General features: G+C 45.3%; 1 protein-coding gene across 1 annotated transcript in view; it reads left to right on the top strand.

Annotated features, from left to right (window-relative positions):
- PTPRJ (protein tyrosine phosphatase receptor type J) overlaps positions 1–21,115 on the top strand; it is a 139,121-nt gene that overhangs the window by 80,889 nt on the left and 37,117 nt on the right. Inside the window, exons 4-10 of the mRNA XM_073347300.2 lie at positions 4,357–4,626; positions 4,835–5,104; positions 5,313–5,582; positions 5,791–6,060; positions 6,269–6,538; positions 19,059–19,343; positions 20,477–20,749. Coding sequence (XP_073203401.2) covers positions 4,357–4,626; positions 4,835–5,104; positions 5,313–5,582; positions 5,791–6,060; positions 6,269–6,538; positions 19,059–19,343; positions 20,477–20,749 — 1,908 coding nt within the window. The remainder of the gene's footprint in view (positions 1–4,356; positions 4,627–4,834; positions 5,105–5,312; positions 5,583–5,790; positions 6,061–6,268; positions 6,539–19,058; positions 19,344–20,476; positions 20,750–21,115) is intronic.

The raw sequence follows: 21,115 nt of genomic DNA, 5'->3' as shown, positions 1-21,115 counted from the left end.
GTCGAAGGCATCCAAGATAGCCGCTTTCACTCGAGCATAAATGCGGGCCTCATCATCTGGGAGCCCACGCTAAGCCTTCTGGGCTAGCCCCGTCAGATATGGGGCGAGGAGTGCCGCCCATTGGTCAGGCGCCCAACCAGCCACTGAGGCCACCCACTCGAAGGTCACTAGGTAGGCTTCCGGGTCATCCTCAGGCCCCATCTTGGCCAGACGGATCGGTGGGGCGGGAGGGGTCGGGGTGGCTGCCCGCTCCGGTTGAGCGCCACCATGGCCCGACCACAGGGTTGCAAGCTGCTGGAAGCACTGGGTTTGTTGTTCCTGGTGCTGGGCCCCCAGGGTTTGGAGCAACTGCTGCTGGTGGGCGCCCAGCTGTTGCACGAGTTGGTACTGCTGCTGTTGCTGGCTCTCAGCCAGGAACTTGATAAGCCTTTCCATCTCCATCTTTCCAGTAGGGGAGCTTCAGAGGCGCCCTCGCACTTACCCCTTTCGACAGGGGTTGGGATTGCCTGCCCGCATTCTCCACCACTTGTGATAGGCGTCGGTCGGTCCTCCGAGCCCCTAGGGGCGATGGAGAGCAATGGTCTCCGTGGCAGGCCTCGGCGCCACCTCCCGGGCGTTGAGGAATTAGCGGGAAGGTGTACCGGCCGGAGTCAGTCGCGCGCCCCTCAGGCAGGGGAGCGCCGGCCAGAGTCAGTCGCGCGCCCCTCAGGCAGGGGAGCGCCGGCCGGAGTCAGTCGCGCGCCCCTCAGGCAGGGGAGCGCCGGCCGGAGTCAGTCGCGCGCCCCTCAGGCAGGGGAGCGCCGGCCGGAGTCAGTCGCGCGCCCCTCAGGCAGGGGAGCGCCGGCCGGAGTCAGTCGCGCGCCCCTCAGGCAGGGGAGCGCCGGCCGGAGTCAGTCGCGCGCCCCTCAGGCAGGGGAGCGCCGGCCGGAGTCAGTCGCGCGCCCCTCAGGCAGGGGAGCGCCGGCCGGAGTCAGTCGCGCGCCCCTCAGGCAGGGGAGCGCCGGCCGGAGTCAGTCGCGCGCCCCTCAGGCAGGGGAGCGCCGGGGTAGGGGAACGCAGGCCCACCCAACTCCACTGCATTCCAGCCCAGAGCCCTAACAGTGGCGGGAGGTGAAGGTCCCGCCGCTGAGTCAGTGGGGCAGTCTGCGCCCGCTGATCAAACACACCCACTCCACAGTGTAGTTGGGCCCCTGGGCTACTTCCTACCCAGTCTCTCTCAGGCGGGTCGCTCCGGTCCCTCCATCTCCTCCGGGTATTCCGCTGCGGGCAGCTCCGGTTCCTTTGGGTATTCCGCTGCGGGCCAGTCCCGCTCCCCCTCAGTTTCAGACTCACGCTGGCCCGGGCTGCAGTCAGGCCCCTCCAGGTCCTGGATACTCAGCGGCCGGCAGCCCTGGTTGCCACAGGCCTTCCCCCCGGTCAGGCTCCTCCTTGCCCAGGGCTTTGCCTGAGTCAGCAGCAGGATCACGAGGGAGCAGCCTGTGTCTGTCTCCCTCTCTGGTGCTCTCCTCACTGGGCAGAAGGCCCCGCCCTTTGTACTTCCTGTCCCACCCTTCCCCTTCCGGGATTGGCGGAAGCTTGGCCTGGCCCCGCCCACTCAGGCTCAGAGGGTGGCTCTTTACCCTCTGGTTCGGAGGGGAGCCACCCTGGCTCCCTACAGGGACCCTTTCCCTTTTTTGCATTTCCAGCATATGTATTTGTAAATTTTGGAGGAAGTCCAATTCATACAACTTCAACAGACTAGACCCCTTACTGAGAAGTAAGAAGAAGGGCTTGTCTATACAATGCTTTAGTCTGCACCAGAGAGGTCCACACTAGCATGTCACACTCTAACTGGCGTGTGTGGACCCTGCTGACATGCACTCAAAGTTCCCTACTGTGAGCTGATGTAGTACTGTGCGAAACTGGACTATGTTAACGTGCACTAGGGAACTTTTAGTGAGTGCCGCAGGGTCCACTGTGTGGCATGCTAATGTGGACTGAAATTTACATCCTTCTGGTGTGGACTAAACCACCATGTAGACGAGCCCTGAGACACGCTAGATGCAACTCACCACTGGCATGAACAGGAAATTAGATATTTTCTTAATTTTTTGTAAGGTAAATTCTGTTTTCTTTTGGTTAATTTATCAGTAATTTTAAAGCACTATGTAAATTAAACAAAAAACCCCAAACCAGCAAATTTATCTTACAAGCTACTTCCATGATCTAATCCTGCACTTTCTCTTTACATTTTTAATACATGTTGCTTCCAATATAAGAGAGGTAAACAGTCATTGATAGCATGGAGTCTTGGGGAATTTTCATAATATATATTGCTTCATATAAATATTTTAGAAGTCCCTGGTGATTTTGGAGACTAAGTACTTTAAAATATGTATTAAAATCATGTTATCATTGTAGTGTATCCATTCAAAGAATGTGAATATTTGAATATTTAATACTTTCTCTTAGTTGTTTTGTTAAACACCTAACTCCATTGACTTCAGTGGAGCCAGGATTTCACTCAAAAAGTAACTTACATTCAAAGTAACTTACATTCAAGTAATAAAATCCAGTAGACAATAGTTAATCTGAAATATGAGCTTCATTGATAATTGTACCCCAGGTGAGCAAAGCTTTGGTTTTGTCTAGGACAACTAAGGATAAAAAGTTAAGTAGGAAATGTTTACTGGTATTGTCAGTAATTTCATTTCTTGTTAGAACGAACAAACAAACCTGACTTCTGACATGCTGTGCCCTGTTTAATCAAGTTCTGGTGTGACCTTCTTGGCCTTTTGAAAATCCTAGCAGTTAAAAACATCTAAGGGATATAGGGAAATGCTTCAGTTATAAATGTATGACTTCTGTAGAGCCCTACACACCTAAATTTGTATGAATTGCAATACAGAAGAAAATGCAGAGTATTTAAAAAAAAAAAAAAGCAGTTAAGCAAATCTATTCATTCCTCAGCATATTAAGATAGGAATTAAATAAAATTCAGGGATATGCTGTTAGATTTCCTGAGCTGTGCTGTGCTGATGCTTGGTAAAATTAGAGATGACGTGTGCAGGAAAGGTAGCCCTCAACCACCTTTCTGTTTTCCTGAACATGAGGCTGCTGAGAGCTGAAATGGCACCCACTGTAACTTACATCAGACCCACCTTCCCCCTCCTGGCATTTCCCTTACATGGTAGCAGTAATAGGAGATGGGAAGGCTGGAGCAGCCCAAAGGGCTGAGGGTTTGGTCCTTTAATTTTAGTCTGGTCCAGGGATATTGTGCTTTAATTTTAACTGGAAGTGTGCTTCTGAAAGTTGCAGAATTGGCATCCCTGTGAAGTCCTCTGTCTATGCTATAGGCAGCGGAAGTGCAAAATTCTCCCTTGTCAGCAAGCTTCAACCTTGACCTTTGCATTCTGTCTTCTAAGGGGAAAGGAGCCAGTTCATTTTCCATGACTGTTCACTTGTTGGTATCTCTGAACTACCACCAACAAAGATGCCAGTTGTGATAGTGGCTTATATGGTATAGAATTGATCTGTACGGAAATGGACTATGGCTAGCAACTCTTTTTTCATGCAGGTCACCAAACAGCCAGCAGGCTACAGTGATTTACAATCATCAGCCTGAACTGAAATCAAACTGGTGGTGTAAAGGTGACCGGCACTGCCTTACATTACCATTTCCATACAATCCCCTGCCAGAATTCAATCTCAGTATACAAACTCTTAACATTTTCTGCGATAACATTTTTTTCTTTATGCAATTCTTTCTTCCATGCTAAAGATAAACTACCTCTTTCTGTTTCTTAAACAGGGCCCAGTCCAGTTTTTAACATCCAGGTTACAAATGTTAGTGCACATGAATTAACTTTAACATACAGTTACAGGATATATATATTAAAAATAAAACCTAACCTATTGAGAGCCAGACGTTGAAAACCATGTGATGTAATTATTGACTTAGAACTTGGGACCTTTTACAGCTTCACAATACTTCCACAAGCAGTGGATAATAAGACTGAAGGAGACCCAAAAGCCACAAACATCTATATAAGAAAGTGACTGAGTTATTTTTCAGGCAGCAGGCCGGGGGCTAGTGGGAATAGAGAGTAAGGAATATCTTCTTTAAGGGTGACTTTCACTGCACCCACACATGGCCCATGTAAGACTTCATGGTAAATTGGGATGTCAGATTTTGATAGATCTACTGGACCAGACGACCCAGGGTGGCAATTCCTATCGATTGCAGGGTATTGGAAAGGTAAACTCCACTGCTAATACTTCAGAGTTAAGAGTGCAAGGCTGTAGTGCAGTCAGCCCACAACTGCTATTCCACAAATAATTACACCTCAACAAATAATTGTCTCTTGTCTTCAACAGTGCCCACTCCAGTGTTTAACATCGAGGTTTCCAATGTCAGTACAGATGAAGTGTCTTTAACCTGGGAAAACAAAGATGATGCTGCTTCTGAGTACAGTTACAGGATACTCATTGAAAATAAAACTTCAACTACTAGGAACATGACAGTCAATGACAGGAAAGCTGTAATTTCAGACTTAAATCCTGGTACACTTTACAACTTCACAATATTTCCACTCGCAGCAGATAACAAGACTGAAGGAGACCCAAATTCAACGTCCATTTATACAAGTAAGTCATTGAGCCACATTTGACTGTTTCATATGAATACTCTGATAACCGAGTGTGACAATTGCTGTGGAATGCATGGGGGTTGGAAAGCAAACTCCACCGCTAATACTTCAGAGTTAAGAGTGCAAGGCTGTAGGGCAGTCAGCCCACAACTGCTATTCCACAAATAATTACACCTCAACAAATAATTGTCTCTTGTCTTCAACAGTGCCCACTCCAGTGTTTAACATCGAGGTTTCCAAAGTCAGTACAGACAAAGTGTCTTTAACCTGGGAAAACAAAGATGCTGCTGCTTCTGAGTACAGTTACATGATACTCATTGAAAATAAAACTTCAACTACTAGGAACATGACAGTCAATGACAGGAAAGCTGTAATTTCAGACTTAAATCCTGGTACACTTTACAACTTCACAATATTTCCACTCGCAGCAGATAACAAGACTGAAGGAGACCCAAATTCAATGTCCATTTATACAAGTAAGTCATTGAGCCACATTTGACTGTTTCATGTGAATACTCTGATAACCAAGTGTGACAATTCCTGTGGAATGCATGGGGGTTGGAAAGCAAACTCCACCGCTAATACTTCAGAGTTAAGAGTGCAAGGCTGTAGTACAGTCAGCCCACAACTGCTATTCCACAAATAATTACACCTCAACAAATAATTGTCTCTTGTCTTCAACAGTGCCGAGTCCAGTGTTTAACATCGAGGTTTCCAAAGTCAGTACAGACAAAGTGTCTTTAACCTGGGAAAACAAAGATGCTGCTGCTTCTGAGTACAGTTACAGGATACTCATTGAAAATAAAACTTCAACTACTAGGAACATGACAGTCAATGACAGGAAAGCTGTAATTTCAGACTTAAATCCTGGTACACTTTACAACTTCACAATATTTCCACTCGCAGCAGATAACAAGACTGAAGGAGACCCAAATTCAATGTCCATTTATACAAGTAAGTCATTGAGCCACATTTGACTGTTTCATGTGAATACTCTGATAACCGAGTGTGACAATTGCTGTGGAATGCATGGGGGTTGGAAAGCAAACTCCACCGCTAATACTTCAGAGTTAAGAGTGCAAGGCTGTAGTACAGTCAGCCCACAACTGCTATTCCACAAATAATTACACCTCAACAAATAATTGTCTCTTGTCTTCAACAGTGCCGAGTCCAGTGTTTAACATCGAGGTTTCCAAAGTCAGTACAGACAAAGTGTCTTTAACCTGGGAAAACAAAGATGCTGCTGCTTCTGAGTACAGTTACAGGATACTCATTGAAAATAAAACTTCAACTACTAGGAACATGACAGTCAATGACAGGAAAGCTGTAATTTCAGACTTAAATCCTGGTACACTTTACAACTTCACAATATTTCCACTCGCAGCAGATAACAAGACTGAAGGAGACCCAAATTCAATGTCCATTTATACAAGTAAGTCATTGAGCCACATTTGACTGTTTCATGTGAATACTCTGATAACCGAGTGTGACAATTGCTGTGGAATGCATGGGGGTTGGAAAGCAAACTCCACCGCTAATACTTCAGAGTTAAGAGTGCAAGGCTGTAGTACAGTCAGCCCACAACTGCTATTCCACAAATAATTACACCTCAACAAATAATTGTCTCTTGTCTTCAACAGTGCCGAGTCCAGTGTTTAACATCGAGGTTTCCAAAGTCAGTACAGACAAAGTGTCTTTAACCTGGGAAAACAAAGATGCTGCTGCTTCTGAGTACAGTTACAGGATACTCATTGAAAATAAAACTTCAACTACTAGGAACATGACAGTCAATGACAGGAAAGCTGTAATTTCAGACTTAAATCCTGGTACACTTTACAACTTCACAATATTTCCACTCGCAGCAGATAACAAGACTGAAGGAGACCCAAATTCAACGTCCATTTATACAAGTAAGTCATTGAGCCACATTTGACTGTTTCTGAATTTGCACTCTGCCGATCAGTATTCTTACCTCATCTTCTTTATTAAGAAACACTTCCCTGTACCGTTTGAGTTTTAGGTACAGCATAACTATCCAATCTGAAGCATTATTTTCTTTTGTAGCTTCTCAGCATTCTAAATTTTCAAAAGTGACTAGTGCTTCGTATGGCCTCAATTTTTGCATTTTCAATATCTTGGTCATGCCTGATTTTCTGAAAACCGGTGCTTTTCTGAAAATTAGGCCATTTTAAGGTGTCTCCAGTGGGGCACTCAAAAGTTGAGGCATCCCACATCACTAGTCACTTTTGAAAATGTGGGCCAGTATATTTAGGTGTGTTACCATATTTAGGATAACCTGGGGCAAGTCTGCAGAGAGATGAGAATTCAGGAGTAAATAATTTATTCTTTAAAACCCAGAGAGAGCTGAAATACTTCAGTATATTTGTAGGGAAGGAGTAGAATGCATGCTTGCACACACACGCGTGTGCACACACATACAATACACTCGAGTACATTGTCCGAGCACGCGCACACACTGAAATCTGCCACAGCTGGGGTTCAGAAGTCCTCTGAAGAGATAGCTGCTGGGCTTTTATGAGGCTTTCAAAAAACAAAAGGAAGGGGTTTGCAGAATGGCAGATTAGTATTTATTATTTGTATTACTACGGTGTCTAGGAGCCCTACACATAGACCAGGACCCCATTGTGCTAGGAGTTAGAGGGTCAAATTGAGTCTGAAATTAGGTGTTTTGTTTATTATATTAATAATGACCATTGCCTTTTGTGTATTGTTTTGCTTGTACTATACAATTATTATCATGTTACAGTACAAGCAAAACAATACACAAAAGATAGATAACTACTTGCAGACACACCTCCGTATCTTGGATTTTGTTGTAGTCAATGAAAAAATGCAGTCATTGTAATCAATTGTGGGTTTCCAGAACTGGACTTGGCCATGTTTGTGACTAAAGTGAGATGCTGATATCTGAACAAAACATTGTCCCTTTGAGTTAGGGTCTTGGGAGTAAAAGTCCTTGACAGTGCACAATCACATATCCTGTAACTTTGAAGGAGAGAAAGGGGAATCTCCTTATGCTCAAAACTGGTTTAAACAAGAGAGAGCCACCAGTGGCAAACACAACTAGAATGTCTGCCCTCAGGGAAACAACTTAATGGGAAAAGGTCAGAATGTTCAGAAGGGGTGGCCTCATGAATAAATTCTAAGGGTATGTCCAAACTGCAGTCTGAGGTGTGATTGTACTCACGCAGACATACCCATTCTAGCATGGCTAAAGATAGCAGTGTAGATGTGGGGGCAGGTGTTTCTGTGTGTGTGTGTGTGTGTGTTTTATAAAAGCATGGGAAACCCAAGCTATGTACTATGTATGTCTAGCCAGTGCTGAAGCCTGTGCCCCTGCATCTACACTGCTATTTTTACTCACTGAGCGAGTAAGAGTATGTTTATCCATGCTGCAATCACATCTCTGATTGCAGTGTAGACATATACCCTAAAATGAAGTAGACTAGATATGGAGATAGTGATGAAACTAAAAAGGGACATGTCCTAGAATAACACTGATTTAAAAAAAAATCCACCCAACCAAGTTTCTTCAATAGCAATATCATATAAAGATTTTTTTTTAAGCTACTTTGCGTATAGTAGCTCTGGTCTTGCAGTGGTTGTACTGATGAGAGGAGACATTTGTGTGTCACTGAAAATCCTGATTAAAATATGATAGTGTGGAGTACAGAAGATATTTGTTATGGTCAAGTTGTACAATTCTTATTACAGCAATAGAAATTCCCATGGTCTTGGATTCCTCCAGGATGGAGATATCTGTAAGACCGTACTTCATGTCATTCATAGTCATGAATTTTGTGTCTTGCAGCTTGCTTATAACTACAGCATGAGTTTCTTGTAGAGCAACAACGTCAATGTTATTCACCTTAAGAACTCTTGAAAGATAGTCATGTTTAGCATGACAGACGTTCCACATGAAGTTGAGCTGGTTCCACAGTTCTCTGGCCCAATAACTGTCCCACTGTGAATAAATACTTATAGTCATTGGGTCAGAGAGACAGCGCACATGTGTTTCTGTAGTCCAATGATTAGGGTACCCACCTGGGAGGTGGGAGATCCAGGGTCCAGTGCTCCTGCTCCAGTCACTCTTTAATTATTTATCCACAGTGGAACAGCTTCAACAGGAGAAACTAAGAGAGCCCCACATCAGAATATCCCACAGCTTAGTGACTAGAGCACTGCTCCTGAGAGGTGTGGGATACTCCTACTCAACTCTTCTCTCCCCCTCTCCCTGAGAGGGGGGAATTGAACCTGGGTCTCCCACATCCCTGGTGAGTCCTCTAATTACTATGCTAAAAGTTGTAAGGTAGGCTCTGTTGCTGCCTCCTCGGGGTTTTGAATAGGACCTAATGCAGTAGGCAATCTCAGAACATTAGGCCCTGCATGTGACTTGGCGGCCAAATGTCTATCTTCCCCTAGTTTGTGAATCACTGGGACTTAGGCAGGACTAAGTATCTGGACACATAGAGGGAGGCAGCAGTGTGCATGCTCAGAGGCAGAAACTTAGGTGCCTAAGGAACTATTACCTTGAAAGTCTGGGCACTTACAGGGGTTGGGCAGGAGTTTCGTGCATCACAAGGGAGCCAAAACTGGGACTTAGATATGTAAAATAGGGACTTAGGCACCTAACTCCTTTTGTGCATTGAGCACTAAGATTTAGGCCTGATCCAAGGCCTGTTGAAATTCATGAGTCTGTCCTCTGACTTCATTGGACTTTGGATCAGGCTATATGAAAATAGCTGGTAGTACACACAGACTGAAGGCTCAAAGTCAGTTTTATAGAATCATAGAATTGTAGGGCTAGAAGGGACCTGATGAGGCCATCTAGTCCAGCCCCCGGTGCTGAGGCTGAACCGAGTATATCTAGACCATCTCTCACAGGTGTTTGTCCAACCTGTTGTGTTGGCTTATAATGCTTAATTTACATTTGATAGAGAGGTACACATCTTACTTCCTGGCTGGAAGAACTCTGGTTTTTTCTCTTTGGTCGGTGACAGACTTCAAAACATATTTTCAGTATATACACAACTCCTTAAATATCATTTGCACATACATCTCATAACCATATAAATGATCAGCATGATCCAGGGTTTTATTTAAGACCTCATGTGATACTCTGTATGCATAAATACTCTTCACTCCAGTAATCCAAGTCATTAATGAAAATTTTGAATAATACCAAACCCAGGACACTCCTATGGGATCCCACTAGATATGTCCTCCCAGCTTCACAGCAAACCATTAAAAACTGCTGTTTGACTGTTCTTTCAACCAGTTCTGCACCTACCTTATAGTAAATTCATCTAGACAACGCATTTCCTAGTTTGCTAATGAGACTGTCATGTGGGACTGTGTCAAAAGCCTTACACAAAGCAACATATATTATGTCTACTGTTTCCCACCATCCCTTAGACTGGTAACCCAGTGAAAGAAGGAAATTAGGTTGGTTTAGCATGATCTGTTCTTGACAAATCCATGCTGGCTATTACCTTTCACCCTAATATCCTCTGTGTGCGTACAAATTGATTGTTTAGTAATTTATATCTTTCCAGGTATTAAAGTCAGACCAACTGGTCTATAATTCCCCAGGTCTTCTTTGTTCCCCTTTTTAAAGATAGGCACTATGTCTGCCGTTCTCTAGTCCTCTGTGACCTCATCCATCTTTCATGAGCTCTTGAAGATAATCACTAATGGTTCCAAGATTGCTTCAGCTAGTTCCTTAAATACCCTACCCTGAATTCTATCAGGCCCAGCCAACTTGAATACATCTAAAGTATTTAAATATTCTTTAACTTGTTCTTTCCCTAGTCTGGCTTGTGTTCCTTCCCTTAGTGTTAATATTAATTGTTTTAAGCATCTTGTCACAATTTATCTTTTTAGTGAAGACTGAAGCAAAGTTAGATATTAACTTCTCAGCCTTCTTTATGTGGTCTGTTATCTCTCCTACTCTGCTAAATAGTGGACCTACATTTTCCTTTGTCTTTCTCTTGCTATAATTTATTTCTAGAACCTCTTCTTATCGCCTTTTATGTCTCTTTCTAGGTGTAACTCACTGAATCCCTTAGTCTTTCAGATTTGTCTCCTACGTGCTCGGGTTATTCTTTTGTACTCATCCTCAGCAATGGTCATGTTTTCGCTTTTGTAGGATTCCTTTTTGATATTTCAGCCCATTAAAGGGCTCGTGATGGAGCCATATCAGTCTCTTACTTTTCTTCCTATCTCTCCTGCACATCAGGATTGTTTGCTGTTGCATCTTTAATCTTGTCTCTTTGAGAATCTGAACTCCCTTTTTCCCTTAGATTTTCTTTCCATGGGACCTTACCTACCAGTTCTCTGAGTTAGTAAAAATTTGTTTTTTGAAGTCCACTGTCCTTTTTCTGCTGCTCTCACCTTCTTTTCCTTAGAATCATGAAATCTATCATTTGAAGAACACTTTCACTCTTCTACCTTCAGATTCCCAACCAATTCCTCTCTGCTGTTCAGTTTCAAGTCTAAAATGGTTGCTCCCCCAGTTACTTCCTTCAGCTTCTGAAATGAGAAATTGTACCCAGTACATTCCAAGAATGAATAGGAGATTTTGTATTTTGTCTTGTTACTTTTCCAACAGATGTCTGAGTAGTTAAAGGCTTCCATTACTTGTGTTTTGGTTATTTCTGTTGTTTGTTCTATACATGTCTCATCTACCTCCTCATGCTGATTTAGTGGTCTATAGTAGACCCCCAGCATGACATTGCCGCTTGTTTATTCCCCTCTTTTATCTTCACCCAGAGACTTTCTACTGGTCTGCCTGTCACCTCCTTGTGGATCTCACTACAAGTGTAAATTTTCTTGATGTATAATGCAATACCCCCTCCTTTTTTTGTTACACTGTATGTACAAGCTAGTTGTGACAAAGCTCTGTGCTTGTCTCCATGGATGCCGCGCTTCCTGGTGGATTTCTCTAGTCTCAGAGGCTCACTGTGAACCTCCACGTAGCCCTTCTCTCTCTAGAGGCAAGGGTCACAGCCTACTGAGCCATTTTCATCATAAGCCAGCAAGGGAGGGGAGAAGCGACCCTCCCTCGCACAGTCTCTGTTGTCTCCCTGTATCAATGATTAATTGGGGAGGGGAAAGAGAGAGGAGCCCGGGCCCGGGCCCAGGCTCGCCCTTTACTCCGGGCTCCAGCCCAGGGACCCTAATAGTAGCAGCTATGGTAGCTGACTTTTTGGAAATAGTACACGTACAATTCCCTGGGCCACTTCCCCACAGCAGCCCTCACTTCCTCAATATCTACTTCACCATTACCTCAGGGCCTCCTTCCTTGTGCCTGAAATGGTTTGTACTGCTCAGTTCCTCCAACAGCATGGCTTCCTCCTGATTTATGCACACCCAACTGACTAACTGGGAGGCTTTTAACTAGTTTCAGCCAGCCCCTCATTGGCTTCAGGTATCCCAATCAACCTAGCTATCTTGCCTGCCTTCTGGAAAGATCTTAATTGGCCCCGGGTGTCTTAATTGACCTGGAGCAGCTGCCATTTACTTATCCTGGTAACCGGGATTTGTTTAGCCTGGGGCTAATATATCTGTCTCCCACTACTTTTCTATAGCCATCTGGCCTTGCCCCGTCACATATCTTCCCCCCACTCAACACCATAGAGTTGGGCAACTTGGGACGCCAGGCAGTGTGCTCGTGACAGACCATCAGCATTGCCATGGTGGCATCCAGCCCTGTGCGGAACTGGAATGGTTGGAGCGATAACAACCACCTAGTGACCCTTGCATTCTTTTCCTTATTCCGCTGCATCCACTGGAGGGGTGCATGGTCCATCACAAGAGTAAATCGCTGGCCTAACACAATGTCTCCAAGGCCCATTTGACAGTAAGGCATTCTCTCTCGACTACTGCATATTTCTGTTCTCTTGGGAGAAGCTTTCTGCTTAGGTAGAGGATTTGGTGTTCGTCTTCTCCCACCATTTGCGACAGAACCGCCCCCAGCCCCACCTCGGAAGCATCTGTTTGTAAAAGAAATTCCTTGTTAAAGTCTGGGGCTATGAGTACGGGGTCATTACAGTTCTGTGAACGCCCCCTCTGCTGCGTTGGTCCTCTACACCATGTCTGGACCTCGGGCCCTCACCAGGTCGGTTAGGGGACTTGCCCTAGTGGCAAAACGGAGAATAAAATGTTGGTAGTAGCCTACCATGCGTAGGAATGCGCAGACCTGCTTCTTTCAGGTCGGCCGGGGCCAGTTTTGAATCGCCTCTAGCTTATTCGTTTGGGGCTTCACTATGCCCGTTCCTACAATATATCCCAGGTACCTAGCCTCTGCTAGCCCTGTGGCACATTTAGCGGGATTAGCAGTGAGGCCAGCCCACCTTAAGGTGCGCAGTACTGCCTCAACTTTCTCCAAGTGGGTTCCCCAGTCTGGCGTATGGATGATGACATCATCTAGGTATGCGGCTGCATAACTAGTATGGGGGCACAGCAGCTTATCAATGAGGCATTGGAATGTGGCTGGGGCCCCATGTAGCCCAAAAGGGAGGACTGGAATAGCCTGTCTGGGGTAAAGAACTCTGTCTTTTCTTTAGCTTCAGCTTCAGCTTCTTTGGTCGGGGAATCTACCAGTACCCTTCTGTCAGATCCAGTGTAGTCAATAATCGGGCACTACCCAGCCAGTCAACCAGTTCATCGATGCATGGTATGGGGTATGCATCGAATTGGGATACTTCATTCAGTCGGCAAAAGTCATTACAGAATCTCCTGGTACCGTAAGGTTTAGGGACTAGAACGATTGGACTGGACCACTGACTGTAAGATTCTTCAGTAACACCTAATCCTAACATTTTCTTTACTTCAGCCTTGATTTCTTCTCTTTTGGCTGCTGGGATTTGGTAGGGTCTCGGTGTTACTTTGGCTCCGAGGATCGTGCGGATATAGTGATAGGTTTCAGTTGTCCGCCCCGATTTTGTAGAGAACACATCTTGGTTACAATTAATCATGTTGGCTGCCTCGATCTTTTGGATTGGCATCAAGTCGGGTGATATCCTCACTTGCTCATGTAAATTATCCTCCTGGGGAAGGGTCTCCTGGGTGATTAAGCATGCCTCTCTATCGTGCCAAGGTTTCAGAAGATTGGTGTGGTAAATTTGCTCTGGTTTCTGGTGGCCTGGCTGCTGCACCTTATAGTTCACCTCTCCCACGGCTTCAATCACTTTGTAGGGTCCCTGCCACTGGGCCAACAGTTTACTTTCTGCTGTGGGCACCAGTACCATCACCCGATCCCCTGGTTGGAACCGTCAAAGCCTTTCTTGGTGGTTATAATGGGTTCATTGGGTCTCCTGTGCTCTCTCCAAGTGTTCCCGTACAATGGGCGTAACTCGGGCTATCCAATCTCTCATCTGCAGTACATGCTCAATGTTCCTTCCAGGATTTGGCTCCGCTTCCCAGGCTTCTCTAGCTATATCCAATATGCCCCGGGGGTGGCGCCTGTATAGTAGTTTGAATGGAGAGAAACCCGTGGAGGCTTGCAGAACCTCCCAGATGGCGAACATGAGGTAAGGCAATAGGGTATCCCAATCTTTCGCATCCCGGCTCACCACTTTCCTGATCATGGCCTTGAGGGTCCTATTGAACCTTTCCACAAGGCCATCTGTTTGCAGGTGGTATACAGTGGTCCGTAGGGCTTGTACATGGAGCAATGAACAGAGATCTTTCATCAACTTGGACACGAAAGGTATCCCTTGATCAGTCAATATCTCCTTGGGTAGCCCAACCCGGGCAAAGATCTGTTCTAGCTCCTTAGCTATTGTCTTGGAAGGTGTGTTGCGTAGGGGAATGGCTTACGGGTAATTGGTTGCATAGTCCAGTACAACAAGCACATGTTGGTGGCCCCGAGCTGTCTTTTCTCCGGGCCCTACTAGATCCATGGCTATGTGTTCAAAAGGAACCTCTGTTATTGGAAGAAGTATCAAAGGAGCCTGCAAGTGCGGGCGAGGGCTATGTAACTGACACTCTGAACAAAAGGTGCAGTATTGCTGGACATATTCGTGTACTCCTGGCCAGAAGAACTTCTTCAGGATCCGTGCCTGGGTTTTCTCTACCCCTAAGTGCCCTCCAAACAGGTGACTGTGGGCAAGACTCCGTATGGCTTTTTGATGTTTTTGTGGCCCCAGAAGTTGTTGTATCTCTTGCTCCTGCATTTGCACCACGCAGTACAGGAGATCTTTCTTCACTATAAAGTAAGGTCCGGTACCCTGGACCTTCCCATCCACAGGTATCGCATTGATCTCGGCCACCTCTTTCGTGGCGTTATCATATCTGGGGTCCTCCGCCTGGTCTCATCCAAAAGTCTCTCTCCCAGGACTAACCTGCCTGAGCTCCCAGGGGCCGGCTTCTGCTTCTTCCAACTGCTCGCTACTGTTACGGCTGGGCATGGCCTCTGGCTCACCTTCTGTGGTGGAAGTTTCTCTGTTGGCTGCTTGTGTCCATCTGCCTACTAGGACGGTCTTCTGGCCCTGGGTCAGGATCCAGGTTCCCAAGGCCTTCGCTGCCTTCCTCTCTTTTTTTGTCTTCCGGGGGGCTGAGAACAGATCTTGAGAAATCTCAGCAAACATAGGGGGTTGACATTCCCCCAGTGACGAATCGCTGTCCTCAGGGTCCCCACCTCCCTTCAGCCTCTCCGCAGGGAGTAAAATATCAAACCCTGGATAGTCCCTCCCAATGACTACAGGATATGGGAGTTTAGGAACTATGCCCACGGTCACCTCAATGGGGTTCCCCTGAACCTCTATCTCCACCGGGATGGTGGGGTAATGGCTCACGGCCCCATGCACGCATGTCACTGCTACGCATTTGGCTTGTAGCACCTGACTACTTTTTACCAGCCTACCCAATATGAGAGTGATAGCACTCCCAGAGTCCACAAGCGCTGTAGTCTCTGCTCCATTTATCCTCACTGGCCTGGTGTAATTATGCGGGGGCTAATGCGACCCCCACGAGGTGGATAAGGGAGCATGGGACCTCCCAATCCCCCAGGTTACATTGCATAGGCTCCTCGGTGCTGGGACATTGTGCTGCTATGTGTCCCCACTCCCCTCATGCATAACATCTATAATTGCTTCTAATCACTCCCCTATCCTGGAGGTTAGGGGGTTTAGTCCCAGGGTTCCCCCCCACTCAGGCCAATCCCTTCCTTCTGGGATGCCCGCTGGTTTTTGGCGCCCCCTTCTTCCACCTAGGACTCCCCGGGGGGTTGGCTGCCCAGCCTTCCATGTTTGGGTTTTTTTCATAGATTCATAGATATTAAGGTCAGAAGGGACCATTATGATCATCTAGTCTGACCTCCTGCACAACGCAGACCACAGAATCTCACCCACCCACTCCTGCGAAAAACCTCTCACCTATGTCTGAGCTATTGAAGTCCTCAAATCGTGGTTTAAAGACTTCAAGGAGCAGAGAATTGTCCAGCAAGTGACCCATGCTACAGAGGATGGCGAAAAACCTCCAGGACCTCTTCCAATCTGCGCTGGAGGAAAATTCCTTCCCGACCCCAAATATGGCGATCAGCTGAACCCTGAGCATATGGGCAAGATTCACCAGCCAGATACCCAGGAAAGAATTCTCTGTAGATTCAGGTGCTTGCTTCAAAAGGGGCCTTCCTTGGGTAGTCGGGTCAATTCCCTGGCTGTCATCCGTTTTTCTACCAGCATCTCATCGGACATGGACGGATTGTTCTGGCTTACCCATTTGCGGCGATCTGGTGGCAGTCCCCGCATGTAATGGTCCATGACCAGGGTCTCCAAAATCTCCAGGCTGCACACCTCGGGTTGTAATCACTTCTGTGCGAGGTGTATGAGGTCGAATAGCTGGGACCTTGGGGTTTCGTTCTCCTGGTATTTCCACTCATGGAACCTCTGGGTCCATACCGCTGCTGTCACCCCTGATCGTGCTAGGATCTCTGCCTTCATCTGGGTATAGTCAATGGCATCCATGGCAGGCAAGTCAAAGTAGGCCTTCTGGGCCTCTCCGCACAAAAAAGGGGCAAGAATGCTGGCCAACTCAGCACATCTCCCAACATCATCTTTGGCAGACAACCAGTGGCCCTCAGGGTTCGCGTCCCATCGGACCCCCGGGCGTGGGTGGTGAGAATCTTCATCTGGTCCACTACCCCTCGCAAGAGGGCACAATCTTGGGTCACCTGGCCCATTAATAATTGATTGGTTTCCTGCTGTAGCCGCACACACTCCTGTTGTGCCATTGCCTGAACCCAGGTGGCCTCCTGCTGGGCTGCCATGGCTTGTACCAGAGCTCTTAACACCTCCTCCATTGTGGTACAAAACAAACACAAAATGAAACAAAAAAATCTCCAAAAACCCAGTGCAGTTTTTTTTTAACCTCTTTCTTCCACCACGCTGTGAACGATGATCCAACGCTTGACAGCAGTTGTGACAAACCTCTGTCCTTGTTTCCCTGGGTCCCGCACTTCCTGGTGGATTTCGCTAGCTTCAGAGGCTCTCTGTGACCCTCCACGTAGCCCTTCTCTCTCTAGAGGCAAGGGTCACAGCCTTCTGAGCCATTTTCATCATAAGCCAGCAAGGGAGGTGAGGAGAAGCAATCCTCCCTTGCACAGTCTCTGTTGTCTCCCAGTCTCAGTGATTAATTGGGGCGGGGGGGGAGCCCGGGCCCACCCTCTACTCCGGGTTCCAGCCCAGGGACCCTAATAGTAGCAGCTATGGTAGCTGGCTTTTTGGAAGTAGGATGCGTACAATTTCCTAGGCCACTTCCTCACAGCAACCCCCACTTCCTCAATATCTACTTCACCGTTACCTCAGGGCCTCCTTCCTTGCGCCTGAAATGGTTTGTACTGCTCAGTTCCTCCAACAGCACGGCTTCCTCCTACAGCTCTTGACATGCACGCCCAACTGACTAACTGGGAGGCTTTTAACTAGTTTCAGCCAGCCCCTCATTGGCTTCAGGTGTCCCAATCAACCTAGCTATCTTCCCTGCCTTTTGAAAAGATCTTAATTGGCCCCAGGTGTCTTAATTGACCTGGAGCAGCTGCCATTTACTTATCCTGGTAACAGGGATTTGTTTAGCCTGGGGCTAATATATCTGTCTCCCACTACTTTTCTATAGCCATCTGGCCTTGCCCCATCACATATCCCCCCTCCCCTGCCAGTCCCCCCTGGCCAGTCCAAACCTTGCTTGACAGGTAACAAACAGTAAACCTCTACTCCTGAGTTCCCCAGAGACATCTCTGCAGTGCCAGCCCTCTCCTGGAACAGTCACAGAAGTCATTAACTTGGTTGCTCCTTTAAAGAGTCTATATTGCAGCCTGTTAGCTTAACTGAGATTAACCCACCCATCTCTTCAATCAGTGCACAGAATTGGTGTATAGTAAAAGTAAAACAAATTTATTTATCAAAAGGGTTAAGTGATACCAAGTATGAGGAATAAAGATAGAAAGGGTTACAAGCAAACAAAAGTAAAAATATGCTCCTAAGAGTAAAACCTGATTTAGCAAATCAGACTCTCTTGTTCAAAGAAGTGTTTTTCACCCAGTCACTCTTCTAGCATGGCTGACCAGACTCTTTGGCCAGGACCCTTCACAGACCTCAGAGTGCTTGGTTCAGGTGAAGGATGCCAAAATGGTTTTTTCTCTCTCCTTGTATCTTCTCAAATTTCACTGACCCTGCTTTGAGAGGCAGGAAGGCTTCCTGGGGGTACAATCTCCATCCTCTGTGGAGATAAAGTGGTAATCTTTCCCCACATGCCCTCCTGATGGCTTTGTTTACTTTGCATGTGAATGTACATTCATAGTCTCTGCCTGACGGCCAGGCTGGTCGGATAAGCCAAGAAACATTCCTTTGTCTTGGGCCGATTGTGTTTAGGCATTGCTTACCAAGCACATTTTTAGAGTATAATTCTGGCACATATTTATAACGTTTTGTACACACCACACACTGATTTTTGAGACCAGAGTATTATCATTTTGTATGTAATAACTTACACAACATCTTTTAGATTCATGTTATGACAACAGTGTATTAGCTGTAGTGAGTATGTCAGGCGTGACATACGTTGCTGGTAAAGAGGAGTGAACCACAAATGGGGCTCCGTGTCGCACTCACTAAGCACCTGTTTGCATCTGTATCTTTGTGAATAGTAATAATTCTCTAGGTTTGTTTCTGCTCTTGCTTATAGTGTTATAATTCCACTGATTTCAATAGTTGTTCCTGATTTATGCCATTTTGTAAACAAGATCGTAATCAATGTGTATATTTATACTTCAGCTTTATAGTATGGATTAGGCAACATGCAGGGAGGATTTACAAATTAGAACACTAATTGTTTTGCTGTTGTATCTTTCTTTCAGGAAATCTTTCTGCACAGCTATTAACTAATGTCCATTATATCTTTCTCTTTCAATAGGACCCAGTCCAGTATTTGACCTCCAAGTTATAAATGTCAACACAACAGAAGTAAACTTAAGATGGCAAAACAATGACACTGCTGCTTCTCAGTACACTTACATAGTAGTCTCAGAAGGAAATGGATCTCTAACTAATAAAAGCAATACATATCAACTCACAAATTCTACATTTGAGGCTAGAATTACCAGTTTAAACCCTGGCACCTCCTATACATTCACGGTGTTTCCACAAGCAGGTGATAAAATAACAGAAGGAAACCGAAAAAACATAACTAACTGTACAGGCAAGTTACAAAAATATATGCCTCTTTCATTTAAATGCTTTGTTTTTTGTGTATTGGATAGAAAACAGTTGATTTGCTTATTTAGCACCCAAAAGTGTGCTAGGTGCCTTACCAATATGTAGGCAGACCAGTTCCTACTTCTGAGGTTTACATTCAAAAGTCCTGATCTTGGAGCATTACTAGTCCTTACACAAGTAGTACATGGCTTTTCATCAGGACTGGTGGCATAAGTAAGGTGTTGCAGGACTGGATCATTGATAGAAAACATACAAATGAAGGGACTGAGAGGATGCAATATGAGATTTCTGATGTTTTTTATTTTATTTTGTATTTTATACTTTGCCTGTCTGAAGTCAGTATTGTTACACTGGTTTTATACCAATGTATGTGAACTCAGAATTGGAATAAAAATATTTTGAAGACATTTGGGAATAAAATTTAACTCTGTGCACATCCATCGTCTCCAATGAAGTAGCAGAAGGTATGCATCAGAGTGGAATTTAGCCCACGATCTTTGTGCGCCACCATGTAAGGATAACAGCAGTCTTTTTCTGTAGAACAGTCATTCATGAAGTATTTAATGTCACTTACCTTTTGGATGACAGATTTTTTTCAAGCTAGTTGCTTCTTCCTTTGCACTTTTTCCTGCGTTTTTAAACACAGTCTAAACTCTTAAACCTCGGAATGTTAAAAGAAAAAAGTGGTCAGAGAATAAAGGCAAAATGTATACTATAAATCAGAGAAGAAAGGAATATAGCGCCATGGGAAGAAAGACTGGCATGTGGTATAGAGATGAGAGGGAATAGAAAAATAGCAGAGAACATAAAAGGAAATAGGTGCTAGATAATATTTATTACTTATGTACAGTATTACAATAAACATACGTGGTGCTTCACAGGCAGATGAAAACCAGGGCTCCTGCCCTGCGGACCTTAAGTGGATTAAACAGATAATGTAAGGTGACCAGACAGCAAGTGTGAAAAATCGGGACAGAGGTGGGGGGGGGGGGGGTAATAGGAGTCTATATAAGAGAGAGACCCCAAAATGGGGACTGTCCCTATAAAATTGGGGCACCTGGTCACCCTAAGATAACCATCCAGTTTGTTCCACTAAGCTGTTTTCTTCTTTTGCAGATGCTGCACCAGTGTCTTCATTTAACTGTACACCAGTGACTAAAGAGCCTAAGTTAACAGTAAAGTGGGAGCTCCCTGCTGGTGTCAGTACTGGCTTCAGCATTAATACATTCAATGATGCCTGGAGCAATGAAACACTGGTTTGGTCTGGTAACCTAGATACAACTATAACAAATTTAAATTATTCTACCTCCTACAATGTTAGGATTATAACCCGTTCATGTGGGAAAGAAAGCCTTCCAGTGGAAAGAACATGTGTTACAAGTATCACGGGTAAGTGTAAAAAGTTTGGTGTGGGGTACAGGGCCAAAAAAAAAAAGAACTCTAAGTTACAAAATGCAAAATGTGTAGCATTATACAGTACATGTGAATATTCAAGCTATGAGAGAGAGACTTTATCTTCATTCAAAGTTGTGTGTGAGAATATATATATATATATATATAATATATATTAACTCTGTAGAACTAGTATGATCAAAGATACGGACTTTCATTTCCTTACAGCATTTTTATATGGATGGGACACTATTTCTTTGTTGGCTTGCTTGGTTTTAAAGATGCTTCTTTAAGTGACATTAAAATGTGCTGGGTAATGTGCGTTTATATGATGTCGCCCAATGTGCAAATTGCAATAATGGG

The sequence above is a fragment of the Lepidochelys kempii genome, chromosome 6 (assembly GCF_965140285.1).
Source record: "Lepidochelys kempii isolate rLepKem1 chromosome 6, rLepKem1.hap1, whole genome shotgun sequence".
Taxonomy (NCBI): Eukaryota; Metazoa; Chordata; order Testudines; family Cheloniidae; genus Lepidochelys; species Lepidochelys kempii.
Note: the sequence above shows the minus strand (reverse complement) of the source record. Positions and strands in the feature narration are given on the sequence as shown.